General features: G+C 38.7%; 1 protein-coding gene across 1 annotated transcript in view; it reads left to right on the top strand.

Moving 5' to 3' along the window:
* OCA2 (OCA2 melanosomal transmembrane protein) overlaps positions 1–21,044 on the top strand; it is a 180,305-nt gene that overhangs the window by 70,035 nt on the left and 89,226 nt on the right. Inside the window, exons 14-17 of the mRNA XM_072853227.1 lie at positions 1,863–1,995; positions 16,157–16,304; positions 17,956–18,013; positions 19,406–19,514. Coding sequence (XP_072709328.1) covers positions 1,863–1,995; positions 16,157–16,304; positions 17,956–18,013; positions 19,406–19,514 — 448 coding nt within the window. The remainder of the gene's footprint in view (positions 1–1,862; positions 1,996–16,156; positions 16,305–17,955; positions 18,014–19,405; positions 19,515–21,044) is intronic.

A 21,044-nucleotide genomic window follows, 5' to 3' on the forward strand; every position in this document is an offset into this window, starting at 1 on the left:
TGTAAATTTCCTAGAGTTATGAATGTTGATTTCATCCTTCATAGAAATGTCTCCTGTAGCTCTGAATCTTGACTTGATGCCCAGAGGCCAATCTTTCTGAGTATTTATAAAAATTGACTTGTAAAGTCTGTCTTGCAGACATGTCAGACATTTGACTGGCTGACCTATTATGTAGGCAAACTGAATGAATGTATATTATTTGCCTTTGTGGTATCATGTTTTTCTATCCGATTCTTAAAATAATCTTATTCCAATTCCTGAAGAGTCTTCTTTCTACTTTCATAAAAGAAAAGGCAGTAGCTGAGTTATAATGAAAGGCCAGCGAAAGAACAGGTATATAGTTTGACCTTTTAGTGGCTGGAGAGTAGAAGAGGTAAGGAATCTACCATTAAATAGCAACTAATGATGATTTTCTTTAGCTCATGAAGCTGAAACTTGTATTTTCCATAGGATCAAATTCTAATCCCAGGTCTGCATATTTATGTTTGAGATTAATTTAACTGTCTGCAAACTATGGATTTTTTGCAAAAGAGCACTAATCTTTATCTGTCTACGAAAGTTCTTTATGACTTTAATCAGTTTCTTGTGTCGTGTGTTTTTTATTATGCCCTGTGGTGCAATGGAGAAACTTTTTTTCCTTTTTTGAACCAGAGACATTTTGGCTGGGACATTTCCACATAAATTATTTTACTAGGAGGCAATATAGCTGTTTTTAATTTGTCTTGGCATGACAGAAGGGTCTATAGGTAGCACACAGGTATTTGGTAAAAGGCAAGTCACTATCGTCCTTGTAGAGACAGAGAGGTGTGGCACAGGGAGATCCCTTGACTTTCTAGAGTCTCTGGGAAATCAGTGGATACTCTAAAAATTCAGTTTGGACAACCTGAGCTATCTAGGGCTTGGACCATGCTTTCTTCCGAGTGTCACAGAGCTGTTCTGCTGGGATGACAAGTTCAGACAACCTCTGCTCTGTGAATATAAGACAGTTTCTTGCTACCAGAGTACTTGGATGTGATCTCCCTTGGAGCTTCATGGACGACTTCTTTTGGATAGGCTAGTCAGGACTACTTCAGAAAATCCCAGCCCAAAGGTTAACCCGGATTGACTACAGTGTGTGTAATATGGAGTCATGGAATAATTCACTTGAAAGAGGCCCTGGAGGTCATCCAGTCCGACGTCCTACGCAAAGCATGGCTAACTTCAAAGTTTTAGGGCGGGTTGTCACTCTTCATTCTTATTGCTTAAACCAGTAGCTTTTGTATGTATTCACAATATTCACAAATGTATTCTGCCTAACCTTTTTGAGAACCCCTTCATTAAAGGGTTTCATGATGCAAAATGTAGAGAAATGTGTCCGTTTATTAAGCAGGTAGAAAAATAAACAGAATATTGACATATAATATTTTTATTGTAGAAGAATATTTATGAATTTAGATGAAATCCTGGTTCAGATAGAATTACTGTAAAAATCCCTGTTGTCATCAGTTTAAAATAAAAGCTGGTCATTAAAATTTAATTATTTCGGTGATTCAGTGTGATTTAAAATGAATTTACAGTGATTTAGGTGATGAAAGTGAAAGTTAATGATTCAGTTTGTTTGGTTTTTTTTTCCTATCCGTGTCAGGAACACTAAATATATTTCAGAATAACTTGTAATGTTATTTTTTAGTTCTCTGAACTAAATTTTAAGGTGGCTTATCTCCTTGAAACAGACAAAATACAGCATATACTGTACTTGGAACTTACTTTATTGCTTTATATTTATTATTGATTGCTAAAGTACATATAGTTGAATACTTTTTCCTGTAGGTAATATAGGAAAATAATTGATTTTTAATTTAGGTTTTCATTTTTATTTCCAGGGATTGGATTTTGCAGCCTTTACGGGGCATATGTTTGTTGGCATCTGCCTTGTTGTTCTGGTCTCCTTTCCTTTTCTCAGACTTCTTTACTGGAACAAAAAACTTTACAATAAGGAGCCGAGTGAAATTGTTGGTAAGTGTGGGTGTGAAAAAATTTTACTATCACTACATTGAATATGTACTACATAGAAACGGAATAGTGCTTACTACAATGTTGTCCTCAGATGGAAGTGCCCACTCTCCTTCAGTCTCTGAACATTAATTTTTTAACTAATAATTTAGATTTTATTTTTAGTCATGATATTTTGTGACTTTTAGAAATTTTTCTGGTGCTAAGGTTGAGGTGTTGACATGAATTATTAAATATCTTTCAAAATTTATAGGGATATTTTGCATCATTTATAGCCATAGGCTTGAATACCAGGGTGTTCTGTATTGCAACAGATAACATCTGCTCAAGGTGCTGAGTTCATAACCTAGTTTTAGAAATATCCCAGGTTTCCCTTATGATATGCATAGTGCACTGATGTATTCCCTCACTGCTGGTTTTCTTCCACTGGATTTTTTCAGCAATCTTTTCCTGGTCTGTGGACAGTGAAGGACATTTCATCAACAGTAGAAGAACTTTCCAAGTTCTTTCCAGCTTGCCTCTGTGGCTCTTGCAACCCTAAATTTCCCTGGTGGATAATTTCTGTAATTCAGTAGGACTAAATCTATGTCTCTTTTAGGTTGCTCACCTCAGTAGTCTCTAGAAGTCTTGGTAAAGCTGTTTCAATGGCTGTTGAGTATGTTGGTCCCATTTTGTCTTCATGCTTTTATGCCTTTCTATTCAGTCGTTTTGATGTTTTCTTCGTTGTTCTCAGGCTTCTGTTTGAATGGTGAAACTTAATAATAACCCCCAAATGTTCACAATTTCTTTACGAGGTAAGAAATAATTCACTAAGTATAATCTCTTAGCAAGCATTGTACAAAGATAGTTGAGTATAACTGTTTCTTCCCTGGGACTGATGTTTTTTTCACTTTTGGCTGCAGAAGACTTAGGATCCAGGCTTCCACTGACTATGCAACAGATGTTTTAATGTGCTGTATGGCATCTCTGAACCTGTGTGCGTGGTACCTGTTTAGCATGGGGAGGACAACTTCTGATATGGTTAATATAACTTGGCTCCATTTGTAATCCGTGGAGAGAGATTAACCCTTCTAAAGACTAATGTAGCTGTCTGAAATAGAACAGATATATTGCATCACCCAAAAGTTTACTTCTCTCTTTTGACTATAAGGGGAGTCCAAGGTGACTAAGTCAGTGGTAGAGATCTTCATGATAGGTACCTAATTTGGGCAAGATGAGTACTACTTGTAGTAATTTGCCTTGTTCCAGGGAAAATTAGCTTTAGGAGTAGGATTTTATTAAAAAGAGAATTGACAGTCATCTCCTAAGTGGATTGTACCATGTCTCTTCAATACCATTTGATAGAAAGGTCAGAGAAGAGACTTCACTGCTTAGGAAATTGCCTCTTGGGCAGACTTTTGGTTTTAAGGGACTTCAGTGCCCATTCGGCACAAGGCATGCTCAGCCTACCTGCTCACAGCTCTAGGGGCCAAAGTCTTTCCCAGTATTAAGAACTAAAGCATTTTTGAGCTGTTCTAGGGGTGATGCTACCTAACTGTTTTCTAAGAAAATTAAGGATAATTTTCCTTCTATATATTTGGTTGGTATGGGATATGTATTTTCATTACTGTGCCATTGTACAACAGCTGAGGCTTTCTGCACCCTTAGAGATTTGATCCTGAGAGCAAGAGAAATAAAGCAATGAACTCAGTCCCTAAAATGCCTAGATATTTCCCTTTGACACTACAAAGTAAGATTTCTCAGAAAACCATCAAGAACCTTCTTTTCCTACCTTCTTGTACCAGGGAAGGTGCTGCAAGAGGTCTTTCTTATCTGGTAAATAAATCTATTGACTATATACTTCTGGGTCAAAGAGAAAAAAGACCTTATTTACCAATAGACAAAAAAGGTAGGACACTTTTTGCTCACCTCAGTTTATACTACGTCAGCTTCCATTCAGATAGATAGAATTTTATCTCAGGTAAGGCCTTTAGAGAAAGTAAGTCACTATTGGCAGTGCTAACATGCAGAAAAGGATGTTCTCCTCTCCTAGCCATAGATGTGCCTTAAATTTGTCAATTTTAAAAAATTAATGTTGAGTTTTGTCTTGTGGGAAGTCATCATTGCCTAAAATAAATATCCATAAAAAACTTAATAATAAGCATTGCGAACTGTGTATCATGGGTGAGTGATCTTCCTACTTGTCTGGTCAAAGTTAGTACTTTGAAGAGAAGTGAAAAAGATATGAGATAGACAATATCTGCTCCCAAGTTGTCCCAACAGACTACTGAAATGCATAATCTGAACAGGTGGGAAGTCGGCTCATGTTCCTATTGCTCTTTTTCTTTGTACTGGTGGATGAAAAGCTGGACATGAGCTGGCAATGTGCACTTGCAGCCCAGAAAGCCAACCATATCCTGGGCAGCATCCAAAGAATTGTGGCCAGCAGGTCGAGGGAGGTGATTCTGCCCCTCTACTGTGCTCTGGTGAGACCCCACCTGCAGTGCTGTGTCCAGCCCTGGGGTCCTCAGCACAGGAAAGACAGGGACCTGTTGGAGCGAGTCCAGAGGAGGGCCACAAAGGTGATCAGAGGGCTGGAACACTTCTCCTATGAAGACAGGCAGAGACAGTTGGGGTTGTTCAGCCTGGAAAAGAGAAGGCTCCAGGGAGACCTTATTGCAGCCTTTCAGTACTTAAACGGGGCTTGTAAGAAAGATGGGGACAGACTTTCTAGCAGGGCCTGCTGCGATAGGACAAGGGGTAATGGTTTTAAACTAAAAGAGGGTAGATTTAGACTAGATATAAGGAAGAAATTTTTTACAATGAGGGTGGTGAAACACTAGAACAGGTGGCCCAGAGAGGTGGTAGATACCCCATCCCTGGAAACATTCAAGGTCAGGCTGGACAGGGCTCTGAGCAACCTGATCTAATTGAAGATGTCCCTGCTCATTGCAGGGGGGTTGGAGTAGATGACCTTTAAAGGTCCCTTCCAACCTAAACCATTCTATGATTCTGTATCAAAATGTTAAATATAGAGCGAGTTCCTACCTGTTCTACACAGGGCTCAAGAATGAGAATCCTTTGTGGAAGAGATCATCTCTGGGAAAGGAATTATCTTTTTGTTGGGGAGGAAAGGAACCATTGCAACCTCTCAGATAAAACCCTTCGTAATTATGCATCATTATAAAAAATTATTACTTTTCTTTGTTGCCTGGAAGTATATTATTAAATCTTTAGTATTCAGCATTTTTTTGTAACTTCCCAACTTTCTTATTTAAAAAGAATTAATTTGCTTTTATTAATTTCTTATTTTCTAATAAGAGTCATAGCTTCATGGACATTTCCATGAATAACTATTATATACTTAAATTATCTTTAACAGTGCCAGCCTGCTAGGTGTCTTGAGATAAGTAATATCTAAACAGTCAGAAAATAGATTCTGCCAACTGTGAGCAATTTTGATCCTGACATAATAGCATTATTTTGTGAATATACATTTTAGAAAATAGAATTGTGATTTTTTTCTTTCATCTATAAACTTTTAAAGCATATGTTTTTGATTTTTAAGAAATCAAGTATGCATAACAATTTTTTGATTAATTTGAATAGTACAGTTTATTCACTGACATAATATTTTTGCCAGTGAAACACTGTACACTTCTAAGAGGCTAGCATATTTCCCTCAATTCATCTCTCGGTAATCTTTGTTACTTGCAGCTTAGTATGTTCAGATATAGCAGTCTCCCAGTCAGTACACTATGTGTTCTTATAATCAGCTGCTCCTCCATTGGTGTGAAGCTAATCAGTAGCTGTTCAATTAGATCGAATGCTGAAGAGCTACTCGTTCTATTGAAAGTTTCTATGAAAGGGGAAGAGAAAGCGACAAACACAGCTCCATTTAGGAGGTAGCTGTCGTGATTTGGATTTGCAGAATGTGCTCCACGGTGCTTTCATGGGTCCTTCCATCTCAGGTTGCAATGATCCTGTGATAACTTCAAATAGCTTGTTTGAAGCAGCTGTTTTAATCAACTAAAAGGCTGAGGCCTTCCCTCAGCCTGCCCCCAATTAGCAATTAAACAAGATATGTGAGACTTAATTGGTATATTATTCTCCCCAGAATTTTTTCGCTGTATGCCACGTGCTTTAAGCTTTTTTCTGTTGCTTTGGGCTACACAGATTATTGAGAATGGATAAGCACTAATTTTAAGAACAGACAGTGCTATTATTCTGATGCTACATTGGCGGCAGATTAATTCCAATGCTGTGTGTTACCAGTGTCTTTAAATTGTTGGCCTTCAGACTAAGCTGTAGCACCTGTGCAGCAGAAAAAATGCATATTCCTTCCCCAGGAGCCACTATCTACCTGCAGTAGCTTGAAGTGGGGCATGTTACAAAAGAAAAAAGAATCTGAAGAACTCAGCTATGAGAGAGAAAATAAAATTCTTTTTAAAAATGAAGGGATATTTTGAAGACTTTTTTGAGTGTGACTTTCAGCTGATAAACTTGTGCCTTGTTCTGTGTGATGTAGAAAAAGATGGCAGAATTAGGGTAGTAAGCTGAGAAGGCTTAAAAAGTATATGTACTTTCTGAAAAAAAGATGTAAGGGGAAATAATAATATATGAGTCTAAGAGGAATTAAACTTGCTGGTTCCTCCTGTCACCCCAAAACTTGAAACCAAAGTTTTTACTTCCCTTAAGGGTTAACAATACATTATTTAGTCCCTGGGAAGCGTGATAATACACTGTTATGTCTCAGCTATCAAACTGTGGCGATGTGGACCTCAGTGTTTGGGAAGGTCGCTATCCCCAGGACAGTGGGTGGCACGTGGTCTAGTGACAAGTATTGCCATTTTTACCAAAAAGGAAGAGCTTTCTCTCAGCACAACAACTGATTTGGCACCAGCTCCCCATTTCTCCTGTGTTGCTTGCTCCAGTTTCTGATTGTTTCGCTGGCTGAAAGAGAGACCCACCTTTGAAGCAGGAGTGGTGATGCCAGGAGAGGGGGGATCACGTTATTCCCTCTGGTGTAGCTCACTCTCTGCAGCAGCTGGGAAAATATTTCTATGGTAGTATGATAGTCAGTATGTAAAGCCTCCAACAGAAGGAATTTTCTAATTAATCATACTCATGTGTAAAGTGCTTAATGTGTGAAAAACACGGTGCTGTTTCCCACCATGTGAAATGTGGTAACCAGATGAGTGAGCAAATCTGTTTCTTTCTTCCATGTGGAGTTTTACAGCTGCTTCTCTAAGAGAAGAAATAGGAGAGGAGGAGGGGAAAAAGAGGTACAAAACTGAAAGTGAAAAGGTAGAAAGTCTAGAAGAGGAAGGAAGTAGGGGAGCGATAACTGAGGGTTGTCAGACATGTGCGACCAATAGGACTGTGCTGGCTGCAGACCCAAGATGTCCAGGCATTGTTCCTGGACTTAGAGCAAGTACTGCTCTCATTGGGCCTCATTTTGCATGAAAATGTCCAAGGGATGACACAGTTAAGATGAAGGTCAAGAGAGAAAACAAGGTAAAACTGAAAAACTCATTTAGCACTTAATGTCTGGTGAGTTTCCCCCTCTGTGTCCCATGGTGACTACAAATGTCTGCTATAGTACTTTATGCTGCACATGATTGACCAAGCACAGGCATCGCCAATTGTAATTGTAGCTGAGCACAACGTACAGCTCAGTGCTGTCATTATCATTTTGTCCATGTGAACCCCCTTGCCTGTCCCAGCTCTGAGATGCCTGCCTGGGGGAATGTTCTCCTGGAGAGGTGGCCATGGTTAAAGGGTCAACAGCTTTGTTGTTTTCTCAGGGCATGGGATGGCCAGGGGTGGCCTCTGCATCCTCTAGCAGTGGTGCGTGCCCTCATGCCATGCCCTGCAGTGTGATGTACAGCCTTCCGGTTTAATGCTGGGGAAGAACTACTCTGATCTGTGATGACTTGCAAGACAACCCCAATGCTGCCCATAAAAAAAGCCCACATAAAATAATAATAATGTCCAGGGACACAAGGACACTACAGGGGCACAGAGGGGACCCAGGGTAAGGTGTTATGTAGCATCAGTACAGCTACGTGTGCTGCTCAGGGTCAGAGAACAGTCCTTAGCCCTATTTTAGTTAGTAACATATTTGTAACCATAGGAACCATTTCTTGCTAGAATCAGTGAGAGGTACATCAAGTACGCAGCTGGATTTAGTACATCGATAAATCTCAACCCTGAGGTGCGCCTGTACCTGTGTAGGTACTTCACTAACTGCCAGTAAAGCACTATTGGTATTTTAATGTAACTTGAAAGTAGTGGGCTGTCCTCACTTGAAAATTGGTTCAGGTGAGAAAACCAGCAGGCAGATTATGCAGAGAATAATGTCCAAAGAAAGGGATATTTCAAAATATTTTCAAGCATTCAACTCCAAGCTCAATCTGGATGGCAGTTTTGCAATAGGCATTGCACTCTACTGTCCTCACCCAAGATGCTAAATTCATGGGAATATATGGGAAGCATTTTTAAATCCTGAAGAACAATGTAGAACAGGAAAATGTTTGGGTTTGGTTTTTTTTCCTCTTCTCTGCAATCCAGCTGTATATATTAACAATGAATAGTTAACATTTTAACTCTCCTACTGTGGATGATAGCATGCTAAACTAAAAGATGCAGCTTTCTTATGAATTATCTTGGGATCTAAGATCATATCTTTCTGGTACATATTGTGTCTTTTTCCCTCAATCTTTGAGTTCCTTTAGACTTTCAGTCTCCAGGGAACTAGGTAGTCTTATGGTCCCTGCAGACTTTGTGTGCATTCCTTTTTGGATAACATATCAGGATCCATGGGAGTCATGGTTTTATGTTTGAAAATGTAAAAAAAAAAAAAATCTGTCTTTTATTATTTGCACCTTCAATAGCTCTTCTAATGATCACGAATGAAAATAAGTGTAGTTATTTACTTTACACAGATTCAAGATTTTTAGATTTTTAAACATTTTAGATCATTTTATGTTTAAAATCCTGTATATGTCCTTTGTACTGCTTTAGAGTTGATGGAGTATTCCCCTTGGAAAGAGGAAAATGTTGATCTGTCTTTTCTTGTTTTCAGATGATAAAAATAGTATTCTGACATTGCAGAATAAGGGAAATATGACAATCTCCCGTTATTTGCTTAGTGCATTGATAATGTAACCATCACAAGAAGGCAGCTGTAATATTACTTTACCTGTCTTATGCAGAAAGAAAGTATAGTACAGTGGCATTTTGAATCAATAGAGCAGCACTTCACAATTTTATTATACACATTTTTCATGGAAGGAATCTACAGAAAAATCACTGATGGGAGATAAAAACTTAGGAAGTGATACCTCCTGTTTCCTCTGCAGCACTTGTCGCACTGGATTTTTGTATGCGTAGCACAACTGTGGAATGATTATACAGATATACACTGGGTGGCAAGACCTGGCCTTATCATTAACAGTGTTTTGGTGAAGCTATGACAAAATTTTTCATTTTACTCTGATGGCTCTGAAGCTCATAAGATCTTCCTGATGTACAGAGCTTAAGAGAACCATTTAGGTTAATTTAACATGTGCTCTGTATCTGTTTGCTGCAGAGAGCTTTCACTGTGATGATATTTCAAATAAATTATAACCTTGACAGATTTTTAAATTATTCCTGCCATTTTTATTTATCAAAATGAGCTGAACTTATTGGTCACCATTTTTCCATTTAAACCAGTTGCTAAAAGATATGGTGAGTCTGAAGTGTGCTTCATTATTTGCTCTTCATTTTGCCATTAAAAGCATTAGATGAGGCATTGTCTTTTGGATTATGGGAATTGTCCTCTTGAGGCTGTATCTTTTTATGATTCTTTTTTCTTTAATAGGACTTTGGGAATACCATCTTTATATGGCTGCCCCCTTTTTTTTTTTTTTTCCTTTCTTTTTTCCTGGTATTGAAAGGACCTCAGTAGTAGTTATGTTTGGTGCAAAATGTTTTATGATTCGAATCTATCTATTCACTTTTGAGCAGAGGATAGTGAATTGAACCAAAATCTTTTTAATTGTGAGACTTTAATGGAAAACATTGGCTAAATTGGTTTTCATTGGTTAAGTCTGGCAGTCTGAGTTAAAATTTTTTGATTATGAGTAAACCGGAATTATTTTTCTAGATATCAAACCTGATGAAAACTTTCTGAAGCAAACTACACTGGAATTTTAGGTAAATGAATGCTCAAAATACTTGACTCTCTACTTCCCATGACCCTGTGCCATTCTCAGTGTAACAGAACAGAGTATTGTGATCGCATTAGGCAAGTGCTAGTGAGCACGCATGAAACCTAAACATACTCAGATTCCTGCTTTTAAAAGATGGGGAACTGCAGGAGAGGAAACTAAGGGGCAAAACCACAAGGACTGAAATAACTTTGTGGCTCCAAGTCTGACTTACCCAGGGATGAGAACAGAGCCCATATCACCTGAGGGAGATCCCATCCCTCGTTCATGGACAAACCAACTGAAGAGTAATGTATGTCTTTATCCACCATCCTGAAATGTTATGAGAGATCTAACTCTCTTTAATATCTGCAGATTACTCCATCTGAGTCTTATGTGACCATCATAGAAGTATTAAATTGACTATTCCTTTATAAAATGCAGGGTAGGCTTGTAGTGTTGTAGATTCTTTCAGTAGCTAAAAATACAGGGGAAAACCCAAAGCACAGTGAGGAAAAATTCCAGTTACATTTTTAAGGAGAAGGATACTTGCAGTTTTGCAGGTTTCTTGAACAGCCTAACTCCTGGGGCTGCTGCAGCCTGCCCCAGCTTGCCCAGAAGAAAACTCCTGGGAGGTAACTTCGGTGTGTGGCACCATCTGAGCTTTGTAGTTTTCTGCCCGGGCTCCAGCTGCTTTGCTGCAGGGATGAGGATGTCCTGTAAGTCCCGTGCCATGGATGCAATCCCATGCTGGGCAACTGAACTGGCATTAGGTGCCTCAGTGACCAAATGGGGCCCCAGCTGTTGGACTTTGAATCAAAAAGCTTATAAAAATGCTCTGTATTGCTTTATGCAGCATTGTGCAGATTTCTTGCATTCCTTTGCAAGTATTTAGCTGAATAAGGCAAAGTGTGTTTTGTTGCAGTTTTGAAGACCCTGCAATATTTATGCCGCTGCTTATCTTTATCCATGATTAATAAACTGGACTACTCAAAGGAATAAAGACAAGGACATTTCAGGCAATTTTTTTCAGAATTACAGCCTTATGCTTGTGTCCTGTTGAGGGGTGGTGCCTCTAGGAGAGGCATGAATTGTTGAGCTGGAATATCCCTCAAGGTGAATTCTTTCTACACTTGGGTTTCACATTTCTGACTTAGTTTCTGTGCTTTTAAAATGGAGATCACACTTACTGTCTAATAATGCCTAGAGGATTAATTACATGATATCAAGGATTAAAAAAATTACTAAAAAACTTATAGATATCACTATTACTAGATTAAGCTATAATTCATGATACTTAATTTGCTTTTCAGTTAACATTTAAACAGAAGTATTATTGTTCTGAGAAGTTAGCTAAGAAAAATAATTGCTTTACTGAAAAGTTAAGCTACAATAGCATGTGGAGAAACCCCCCCTCCACATTCAGAGTAACATACTTTGCATGTCGTTAGTCACAACCCAGCAGTGCAAACTTGTGTTGCTTGCAAAGAGGTAGTTAATGTATTTAGTGCACTTGCAAGTTAAAAATTGCCATTTTATGATAATTCTTATCATCTCATCAAGGTTGGTCATGCTCTCCTGAGTATCTTCAATTAACAAGACTGGCCTTTTCAGATGCTGAGACTGGGAATTAATTACACTCAGTTTTTGAGGATGTCTTATTTGTTATTGGCAGTCAGGTAGGAGGGAATGTGTGATTACTCTAAGTGAAAATCAATCTGACTATTAATTGTCAGAATGCAGAAAGAATATGCATTTTAAAATGAAACTTAATGTTTTCTAAAATGCAGAAAATGTTTTCGAAAATGTCACAGTTCAGGTCAGTAGCTGAAACTCCCTTAAATTCAATGGGTCCAGGATGTCATATCTGTGGTCTCCATGGTAAAATATGATAAATGACAAAACCAGAACAGATTAGCAGCATAGGGTTTACGTGTTTGCTGATCCTTTATTTGATCCTAGGACAAAGCCAAAAATTACTCTTTCCTTGTTGGAAATGGACTTTCTGGGGAAAACAAAAAAGAAAGAAAAAGAAAAAAAGAAAATTTTTGTGAAATAATAATGCTAGGTATATTGCTGTGGTGCCTTGTGGGCTTTATGAATCTACCATGTTCACAAAGATTTTAGTATCATAATGGGCTGAATTTCCTGACTGAGCTGCAGCTCTCCTGTCTTCTTTTACTTCAGATCACTGCACACTACTAACTTTGCCTTGCTTATATCACTTCAACTACTGCTACTACAGTTTCAGTTAAATGTTAATTTACCTGCTTTAATGATAAACTGCCATGAAAGGTACATGCTACACACACATATAATTTCAATTATAAGCAATAGACCTAGCAATGGTAGGATACATCGGGTAGTAGGCTGATCCACCATAAAGCTAACCCTGTGAAAACCCTGCAGATTGGGTTTTGTTGGACGAGTGAGTGGAGTGAGCTCGCCCTGGTGTATCATGACCATTAGATCCCCTCTGAGGAGGGGACAGGAACTTATGGACACAGAGAAACAGGGTCCGAGACCTTCCATTCAGGGACAGCCAAATGCTGCCCTTATGCTGCCTTAGCCATAGTTTCAAAGTGATTGATAAGACCCTGCAGGTGCATTAAGACATTGTCCATAATGTGTAACATAGTATGTCATAAAATATAAGATGTTCCCAAACTCTAGGGGTTGCTGCCTAAATGGGTTTTCAGACCTGAAATGGGAGAAGTATAGAAAGGCCCAAAGGTTTTTGACCAGGTTCAGTATTCTCGCTGACCTTGAGGGTCCTGCATTATATTTCCTTCAAAGCAAAACCATATGCTAATACATATGTATCACCTGATGCCATAATGGGCTATTACAATAAGAGTGTGCATGAAAGAGAAATAGGAGAAACATTCTGTGGGATGACCTAGAAAACCTCTTCACAAATTATTACTGAGGCAGGAGTCACAGTATAAAAGATGTATTGACTGTTCTAATTTTCAAAGGACATTTTGCTCTGAAGTAAATTCCACAGCAGGTTGAATGTTCACATCCTTGGGATGTTTAGAAAACTAATGACTGAACAATCAAGCATGCACTTGCTGTACATAAAGGCAAGATAAAAGCCATGTGAAAACGCGTATATTTTTTAACATAGACCAGAAAGCACCAGGCCAATATTGCTGAACCGGGAGATTAGCCCCACGGCACTTCAGACATAGAACAGGTATGTGCCACACAAGTCATGCTGCTTTCTGCTCTGCGGGTTTGTTTGTGGCACAGATACAGTGATGCTAGCTGCCCCTTTCTGAAAGAGAGAAGATGAAGATTCTTTGTAGGAAAATACCTGCTGGAGATTTGCATCTCGGTTAGATGACGAAAGATTCAACTTTCCTCCATCAGCAAAACCCTTGGTGAAATTTCACTTGGAAAGGATGGGGGGAAATGCTACGGCAGGATGAACAGACATGATAAAAAAAGGTGTTGCAGCAAAGACAAGCTATTGGAAAGCAGCATAACAAACTGGATAATCATGCTTCTTGAGCATTTGCCAGAGAAAAAGACAAAACCACACACTTTCTCTTGGACTGTTGATGAGAGACACTTTCAAAGCTACAGTCCAATTGACTTGAAAATTGCATGAGAGAGCAGTACAGAAAGGACGGTTCACCTGCTGAGGGGGTTCTCCCCCTTCGCCTGCTTCAGTTACATACAAAAACTTCTATCTCGTTCAGGCTAGGGCAGCATGTAGGATCATAGAAATATTTCTTTCACCCCAAAGGGCTCAGGAAACTTTTTCAAAGAAAAAAATTTTGCCTGGGAAGTTGCACAGGAGAGTGTGCAAGAAAGCCATGTTCCAGCGTTTCTCCATCTAGTCTTGCTCATCTATATGGGAAGGAACAACTTCCCAGGTCACAATTTCACACCAGTTTCAAGGTGGATGTTATGAGGAGGAAGTTGCCAACTGAAATAGCTTGTTGCCCCATTGACCAGAAACTGTGAAACTGAAGCAGGCCCCAAACATGTGGTCACTAGTTTCTTTCAAAAATTACTATTTACAGTGCTTACAAATTCAGAGACTTAAAATTTAATCTTGCCATCTTATTAAAGAAAAAATGCCACCGTTTCTGAGGTTTAAAATAAGGGTTTTTTTAACAGCTTCCATCCACTCTAATCCTCAAAAAGAGGTTTTTTTTTTTCTGTGGGGAACAGCAAATCAGCTGTGGCCTAAAGCTCTGTCACTTTCTTGTTTATGTTCTGGAAGAGAATGGAAAATCACTGCTGATACAGTTGTGTGTGTCACAAATGTTGATGGAAAAGTAAATGGTGGCCAGGATATATCTGCACAAAGTCATGTGAATCCTTTGATAAGCATGACCTATCCATGTTTTAATATAATTTAGTGTCAGATTATGATCCCGGCAAGAATCACCAAATATATTACCAAGTTGTATGTTCTGCACCTCTTTGGTATCTGGTGTTCAGGTATGAATCTCTTCTTGGAAGAAAAACTTTAGCTGAGCACTAGTTGTTTAATAACTGGGACAGTCTTTGGGCTTTAGATAGTGTGAATTTACATTTCTGGTCTTGCACTGTAAAGCTCAGGCAAAGATTACCATTTTGATGGATGTGTGCTCATCTATAGACATGAACCATACAAAATGTGAGTCAATTGCTGTTCAGATCCCTTTTTTGTGTCAACTGTGCAGGCTCTGGACGTGCTTACTTTTGCTCTTAAATGTTTGAGTTCTGTCAAGTCTAATTGCCTCTTATGGTCAATCTTTACATGATTCACTCTGTATTATTATAAATACTTGGTCACAAAGGAAAGGGGGGAATTAAACACGTTTAGTACTCTTTTTGATAGTAGATACCATGAACCACAGGGATTTGCAGCAGCAAATGTTAATATCACTGCCTACATCAAAGTGTGTTTAAATATTTCTTATGTTATTACATAATTCATTTTTTATAAATAATGCATATAGTTTGTATACATGGTGCAAAGACTTCCACATCCATTTCTTAGGATAAGAACAATTTGCTGATTGAACAGGGATCTTAAGATATAAAGCCTTGAATTCTTGACAAGTTATCTTCAACAACATGAAATTTGAGGGGAACAGAAAGAAGGGTGAGGAAACATCCTGTTGCTTCATCAGGAAGTATTTGTGCAGACAGATTCTGAATGAATATTCTGCTTTTATTTCTTCAGTGATTTCCTGGAAAATCCAAAGCTTTTTTTTGGCATGTCCAGTGTAAGGTCCTTCCTGAACAGGAGCAAACACCTTTCAGTCATTCTCCCAGGCCTTGACAATACTGGAAAAAAAAAAATCAAAAACTCTTGAAGATCCTGAAAAGATTTTGGAGACTGATTTCAAGTGTTAATCAGTCTGTCTGAACTTACACAGGATCGAATATCATTCAGGTCTGCACGCAGGTGATGGTAGCTGTGTTTATAGATATTTTCAGTGCCTAAGAATTAAGTCCTCTTAGGAAACCTTTAAAATGTTATTAAACGATATTCCATAAGACAGTGCTAAATTTCAGTTTTGTCTTACATTGATAAAATTGCTTGTATGAACACAGAATGGAAACATGTTGTCCATTCTGAATACAGTGAAGGAGCATTTGCTGTAATTCCCAGACTAGTATCTTGTTAGCAGTATAATAATGTATATTGGCAGTTTATTTTCTGATGAAAAATGAATGTGATACGATTTGAGCACTAAAGCTTGTGGAAGGCACTCGCAAGCATTTGAAGACAGTACTTCTTCTTTGGGATAGGACTTTGAGATTAATTTATTTAAAATTTTGAAAAGTTTCTATTTATTTTTCATTCCCTTCAGCTCTGCAAAATGAATGGTAAAAGCAGCTTCCTAGGTGCAAAGTTGTGGGGAAACCATTCCAATCATTTTAACAGCTTTGAGTCCAGGGCACGTTACACGTATTTTGTGTGTCTCTGGTTTCATATGCATTACACCTGCTTTAAGATAAGTGATTTTGCTTCTTTTTAGAGCTGAAACATGAGATCTATGTTTGGAGACTGACTGCGCAGCGCATTAACCCGGCCAGCAGAGAGGAGACTGCTGTGAAATGCCTCTTGATGCAGAAGGTGTTGACTCTGGAGATGCTCCTGAGGAAGAAGCTGAGGACATTTCACAGGTGGGCGGGGGCCAGCGTGTCCCACCTCCCCTGCTCCGACCCTCGGCTGGGACACGCTGCAGGCACAGGCAGTTTGTTGGACTGGCAGGGAGCTCCTGTGCATCTCAGTCTACAGGCAGGAATGATAGTGTGGCTTTGGTAACGTCGGGGTAATATTTCTGTTTGGTCAGCGAGCCAAGGGCTCACCTCTAGTAATTTCAGGCAGAGCTGAAAGTGAAGGCTTTCAGGGATCTTCTCTGGGATGAGACCTGTATTCTTAGTTGTTTCTTGATCAGATGGGTGTTGGGGCAGATATGAAGAACCACCCTCAGCCTCAGTAAAACACAAAGTATTTTAGGACAAAACCAATGTGTAAGGCCTGGAAAATATATGTCAATATGACCCAAATTTCAAGGCCTAAAAATTTCAAGTAGTTTTTGGTTTAAAAAGATCACAAGTACATCATTAGATTTTTTCTTGCAATAGTGGCTTCAGCATAGAAAAATGCTATAATTTTTTTTTTACTGAAAAATTCAAATGTTCTTCAGTGAACTGTTGAGTTTGAAAAATATGTCACCAGTGAATTGCTGCATTTGAAAATTATTTCATAATGAAATCTTCAGTGTGAACCTGACTGTAGGCATAATTAACTGTTTATGTATAGAAAAAGAGAAGTTTTTATAAACTAGGACTAACAAAAATGCTAACCTTATTTTGTTTATGTTCTGGCAAAAACAACTGTTACGCTGTGGAATTTGATGACTGAGAACAGCAGTGATAAATACTCTGAAAGTGAATTGACTAAACTAAAGTGAAACTGAAATAATTAATTTTTACTAATAGACATGTTAAATAGGCAGTATGGACAAGGACATGTAAATATATGATTTCTTAAACTCTTCTAGTAATAAGATTATTTTTGTTTATATAATTTTTGCTGATATTGTGCACTTTGAATGGAGTGACCGTGTTATTACTTAAAGACAAAAAAGGCTGTTAAAATGACCTCCTTTTTAAAATGTTATAGCAGATTGTTAGACTTTATGACACCCTAAAGAAGACACTTCTGAAGTATAAATAAAAATTGTATATTTAATCTTGAAAATCAGGATTCCTCCAGCAGAGTACATTTACAGCAATGTAAAAATTCATTAGCATTAACAACAGCACTCCTGAACTGCAAACCCCAAGGCTTTTTGCTGAAGGGCTGACTATGCTGATAACATGATGAAGTCATTCGGATCTTAAAAACTTCATTATAAAATGCAAATGTAAAATATATGTGTTCTGACTTGATGTTAGCACACGACCCTCATTTTATCGCAACAGGGCATACATCAACTCCTGAAACTATTAAGGGGACTACATATTGGATATAGCCAGATCCTATACTGGGGTCCATACTCTGGAGGCTAGCTCCTTCTAAGCCTGTGCCACTGTTCATGAACTGAAGGGTTTGTGTATAAGTGGAACGTGTTACAAAAGTGGAGTCTTAAGTGAACGCTCATGGGAATTTTGCTGCTGGCTGTAAGAAGGCCACGACTCCTTTGTGGTATGAGTTACTCCGTATGGGGGTAAGGGTGATCTATTTGTAATGAGAAGGATTTATTCCAACACTCTTGGCAGAGCTCTAATTTCACTCTGGAAAAAAGCAGGTGTCATTTTCTTTCAGGCAAATTTCACAAGAAGATAAAAACTGGGAAACAAATATTCAGGAACTCCAGAAAAAAGTAAGTAGATGGAACTTTTCTCAGTATCTAGTAAGTGGACCTATGCCTTTATACAGAGAGAGTGCTTTGAATGTAATGCAAATTTAATAACTCTCATGACAGCAGAAAAGCTGGCAGGCAGGCAGGCTGGCTTATCAGTGGGATGGGGTTAGTGAACCACGTTGTGAGTTTTTGTGAGGTTTTATACTTTTGTTCCTTAGAAAAATATCATTTAAAAGATCAATAAATGATTCAGCAGTGTTTTCTTAAATTTTTAATACATGGCCAGAAAGACTTGGAAGGTGTCAATAGGTTGTTTATAACCGTGATGCATGATGATAGAGTACACTCCTGCTGATGTACTGAATACCAACTCTAATTTACTACACTGTCTGTAACATGCCTGCTTTATTATTCAAGTAGGGATAAACCACTTGGATAAATCCTGTTCTCTTTGCTGTGCACACATTAACACTGCCTAAGTCTTTATGCTGAAGCTGGGTCTGATGAGATGTAAACTCTGTAGTGGAATTAATTTCACCTAAATTTAATTGTCTAAATGTCATATCCTCTCCACCTCACTGGCATCACTAACGAATCCAGGCCTGTGTTTGGGAGCTCAAGTCCTTGACTGGGACATCACCATTCTACATGTCACACCAAAACAGAACAAAACCAATGGATTTCTTATTAGGTTTTACACCTTTTTCAAGGTATTGCATAAAAGACAACCTTTTTAAAGAACAGAGATTTGCTTGTGCTTTAGTAGAGCTTTAAACTATGTGGAAGAGACTGGAAACGAGAGAGGGACTCAGGCTGGGGGAAGGTGATTCCCTGGGTTGGTGGCGAAAGTGAGATCAGAGCAGAGAAGCAGAGTCGCGATGGAAAGTGCTGGGTTTGAGGGTGAGAACATGAGGAGCTCAGCACAGGGATGCGGGAGCTGGGCACGGGGATGGAGAAGCTGCATAGGCATTATGGGTTTGGCATGTCCATGAGAGTTGTACAGGAGGCATGAAAGATCTGACCTCTAGGATAGGTTATAGGTTTTCAAAGCATATGTGCAAAAAAGGGTGATTTTGTCCAGGGCCATGAAACCAGAGAGTGCCCAGAGTGCCCTCTGTAGTGGGAATTGCATTTCAACCCTACTTCTACTGAAATGAAGTTGTGATGCGGGTAGCTGAATACAGGTGAATATATGCAGCAGGTGCTAGCTACTTGTATCTTTTAGATCACATTGGGCCACATATTAATGTTTTTTATATTCATGTTCAATTTAAATATTTCTGTCTTTTATGCTGAAGAGGAATATACAGTACAGGAACAGAAGTTTGTGCTTCGCACATGCTTTTGTGAACTCTGTGCATAATAGATGACTCCTTTAATACAGTTAATTCTTTTTCTTCCTGTCTACAGCACAGAATAACAGACAAAATTCTTCTCATCAAATGCCTGAGTGTGCTGGGATGTGTTATTCTTATGTTTTTTCTCAACTCATTTGTTCCAGGCATCTACCTAGATCTTGGTAAGTTTCATAGTTTTGTTCTATCTAAGTAAAACAAACATCCCCCACCCCCTGAAAAAAAAAGTAGTATTTTTCTGAGCCTGAATCTTTTCAGAAAGCCCTTTCCCATATGTCTCTGGCCCTGCAATTCCACCAGGTTAATCAGAACAGCAGTTTCTCAGAATAGGTTTTCTGTCATGTCCCAGTCACCCCAGGAGGAATAACAGAGGGTGCTCATGACTTCATTTTTCTGACTTCCCATACTAATGAGCTGGCTAAACATTACAGAATAAGCAAATTTGACCTTGGCATCATTGCACTGTAGGTTTGAGTGAATGACCAAGGTGCATTATGGAGATCAGAAAATAACTCCATGGAAGAATAAAAAAGTAGTCTGGCATTATTTCTTAAGTATAGATAACTCTTTGTATAACTTCCAGTCTCCATTACTTTATCACTAGAATAAATCATTTCCCAAAATAAAATCAGGAAGACACTGTATATGTGTGAAATGAAAGTAGCTGTATGCATACTTTCTATGTATATACCTATAAGTGCAGATTTTTATATAGAAAGTTGTATATCTGTATGAGGGCAGGCTCTGCATATCCTAAAAACAGAACCAAATTAAAGCTCACATTTAACTGAAGGACAGTCATAAAACCTATCTGTGCATTGCCCTACAAAAAGCTAAAAATATTTATTTGGCTGTTGAGCACTTGAAAGTTATGGAATTTCAGATTTATGTTTTTTTCATCCAATCTGAATTCCCCCACTGTGTACATCCATCCCAGTGGCTGAAAGATGCAACAGTCTCAAAGAGGAATAAGTCATAATCAATAAATCATTGATTAAATCATCATATATATTGCATTGAAATCCATTTTTGTTATGCACCATATAGAGCTAGTTGTAGCTGTACAGTGGTGATCAAGTTGCAAACAAGACCTTCCATATCTGCTGCTGCCACTGCTGGTGTATTGACTGGCTTAGAAAGGTACTAGTAGCAGAAGGCTGTCCTCTCTGCTGGGACTTAGGGAAACACCAGTGTTACGTATTGCCAGTACCAATGGGAGAATATGGGCTACTGTGTCCAGAGCAACGTGTTTTAATAGGCACAGCTTTGATGCTAAATGCATTTGTTCCAGGGACTGATCCCCAGGCTTCAGGCCTGAGAGCTGCAAGATGGCTTGTATCCACACTGCTCAGATATTGTCCCTTCAGAGCAGACTGGCCGTATCTTCACAGCACAGCAATTGGCCCTGTGTTTCCTCTTGACATTGTATGCATGGGTTAATTAATTTTTAGGTTTGCAGCAAGGGCAGTTTTGTAGCCTAGCAGAGCCGTGTTTTAAGATTATGAGGCTGAGGGCATATGTTGCATTATCTGGTACATGTGATGGAGTTTGAGTGCGTAAAGTCACCTGGGATAATGTTGGAGTAACTGTAGAGAGCAGAGAGACCCAAACCTGATTCAGACTCACCCATGCTGCTGTTCAGGTGTGATCCCTGAAATGAATTGTCTCTAGAACTGCACCTTGGTTTATTTTTA

Source organism: Ciconia boyciana, chromosome 1 (genome assembly GCF_034638445.1).
Source record: "Ciconia boyciana chromosome 1, ASM3463844v1, whole genome shotgun sequence".
NCBI lineage: Eukaryota > Metazoa > Chordata > Aves > Ciconiiformes > Ciconiidae > Ciconia > Ciconia boyciana.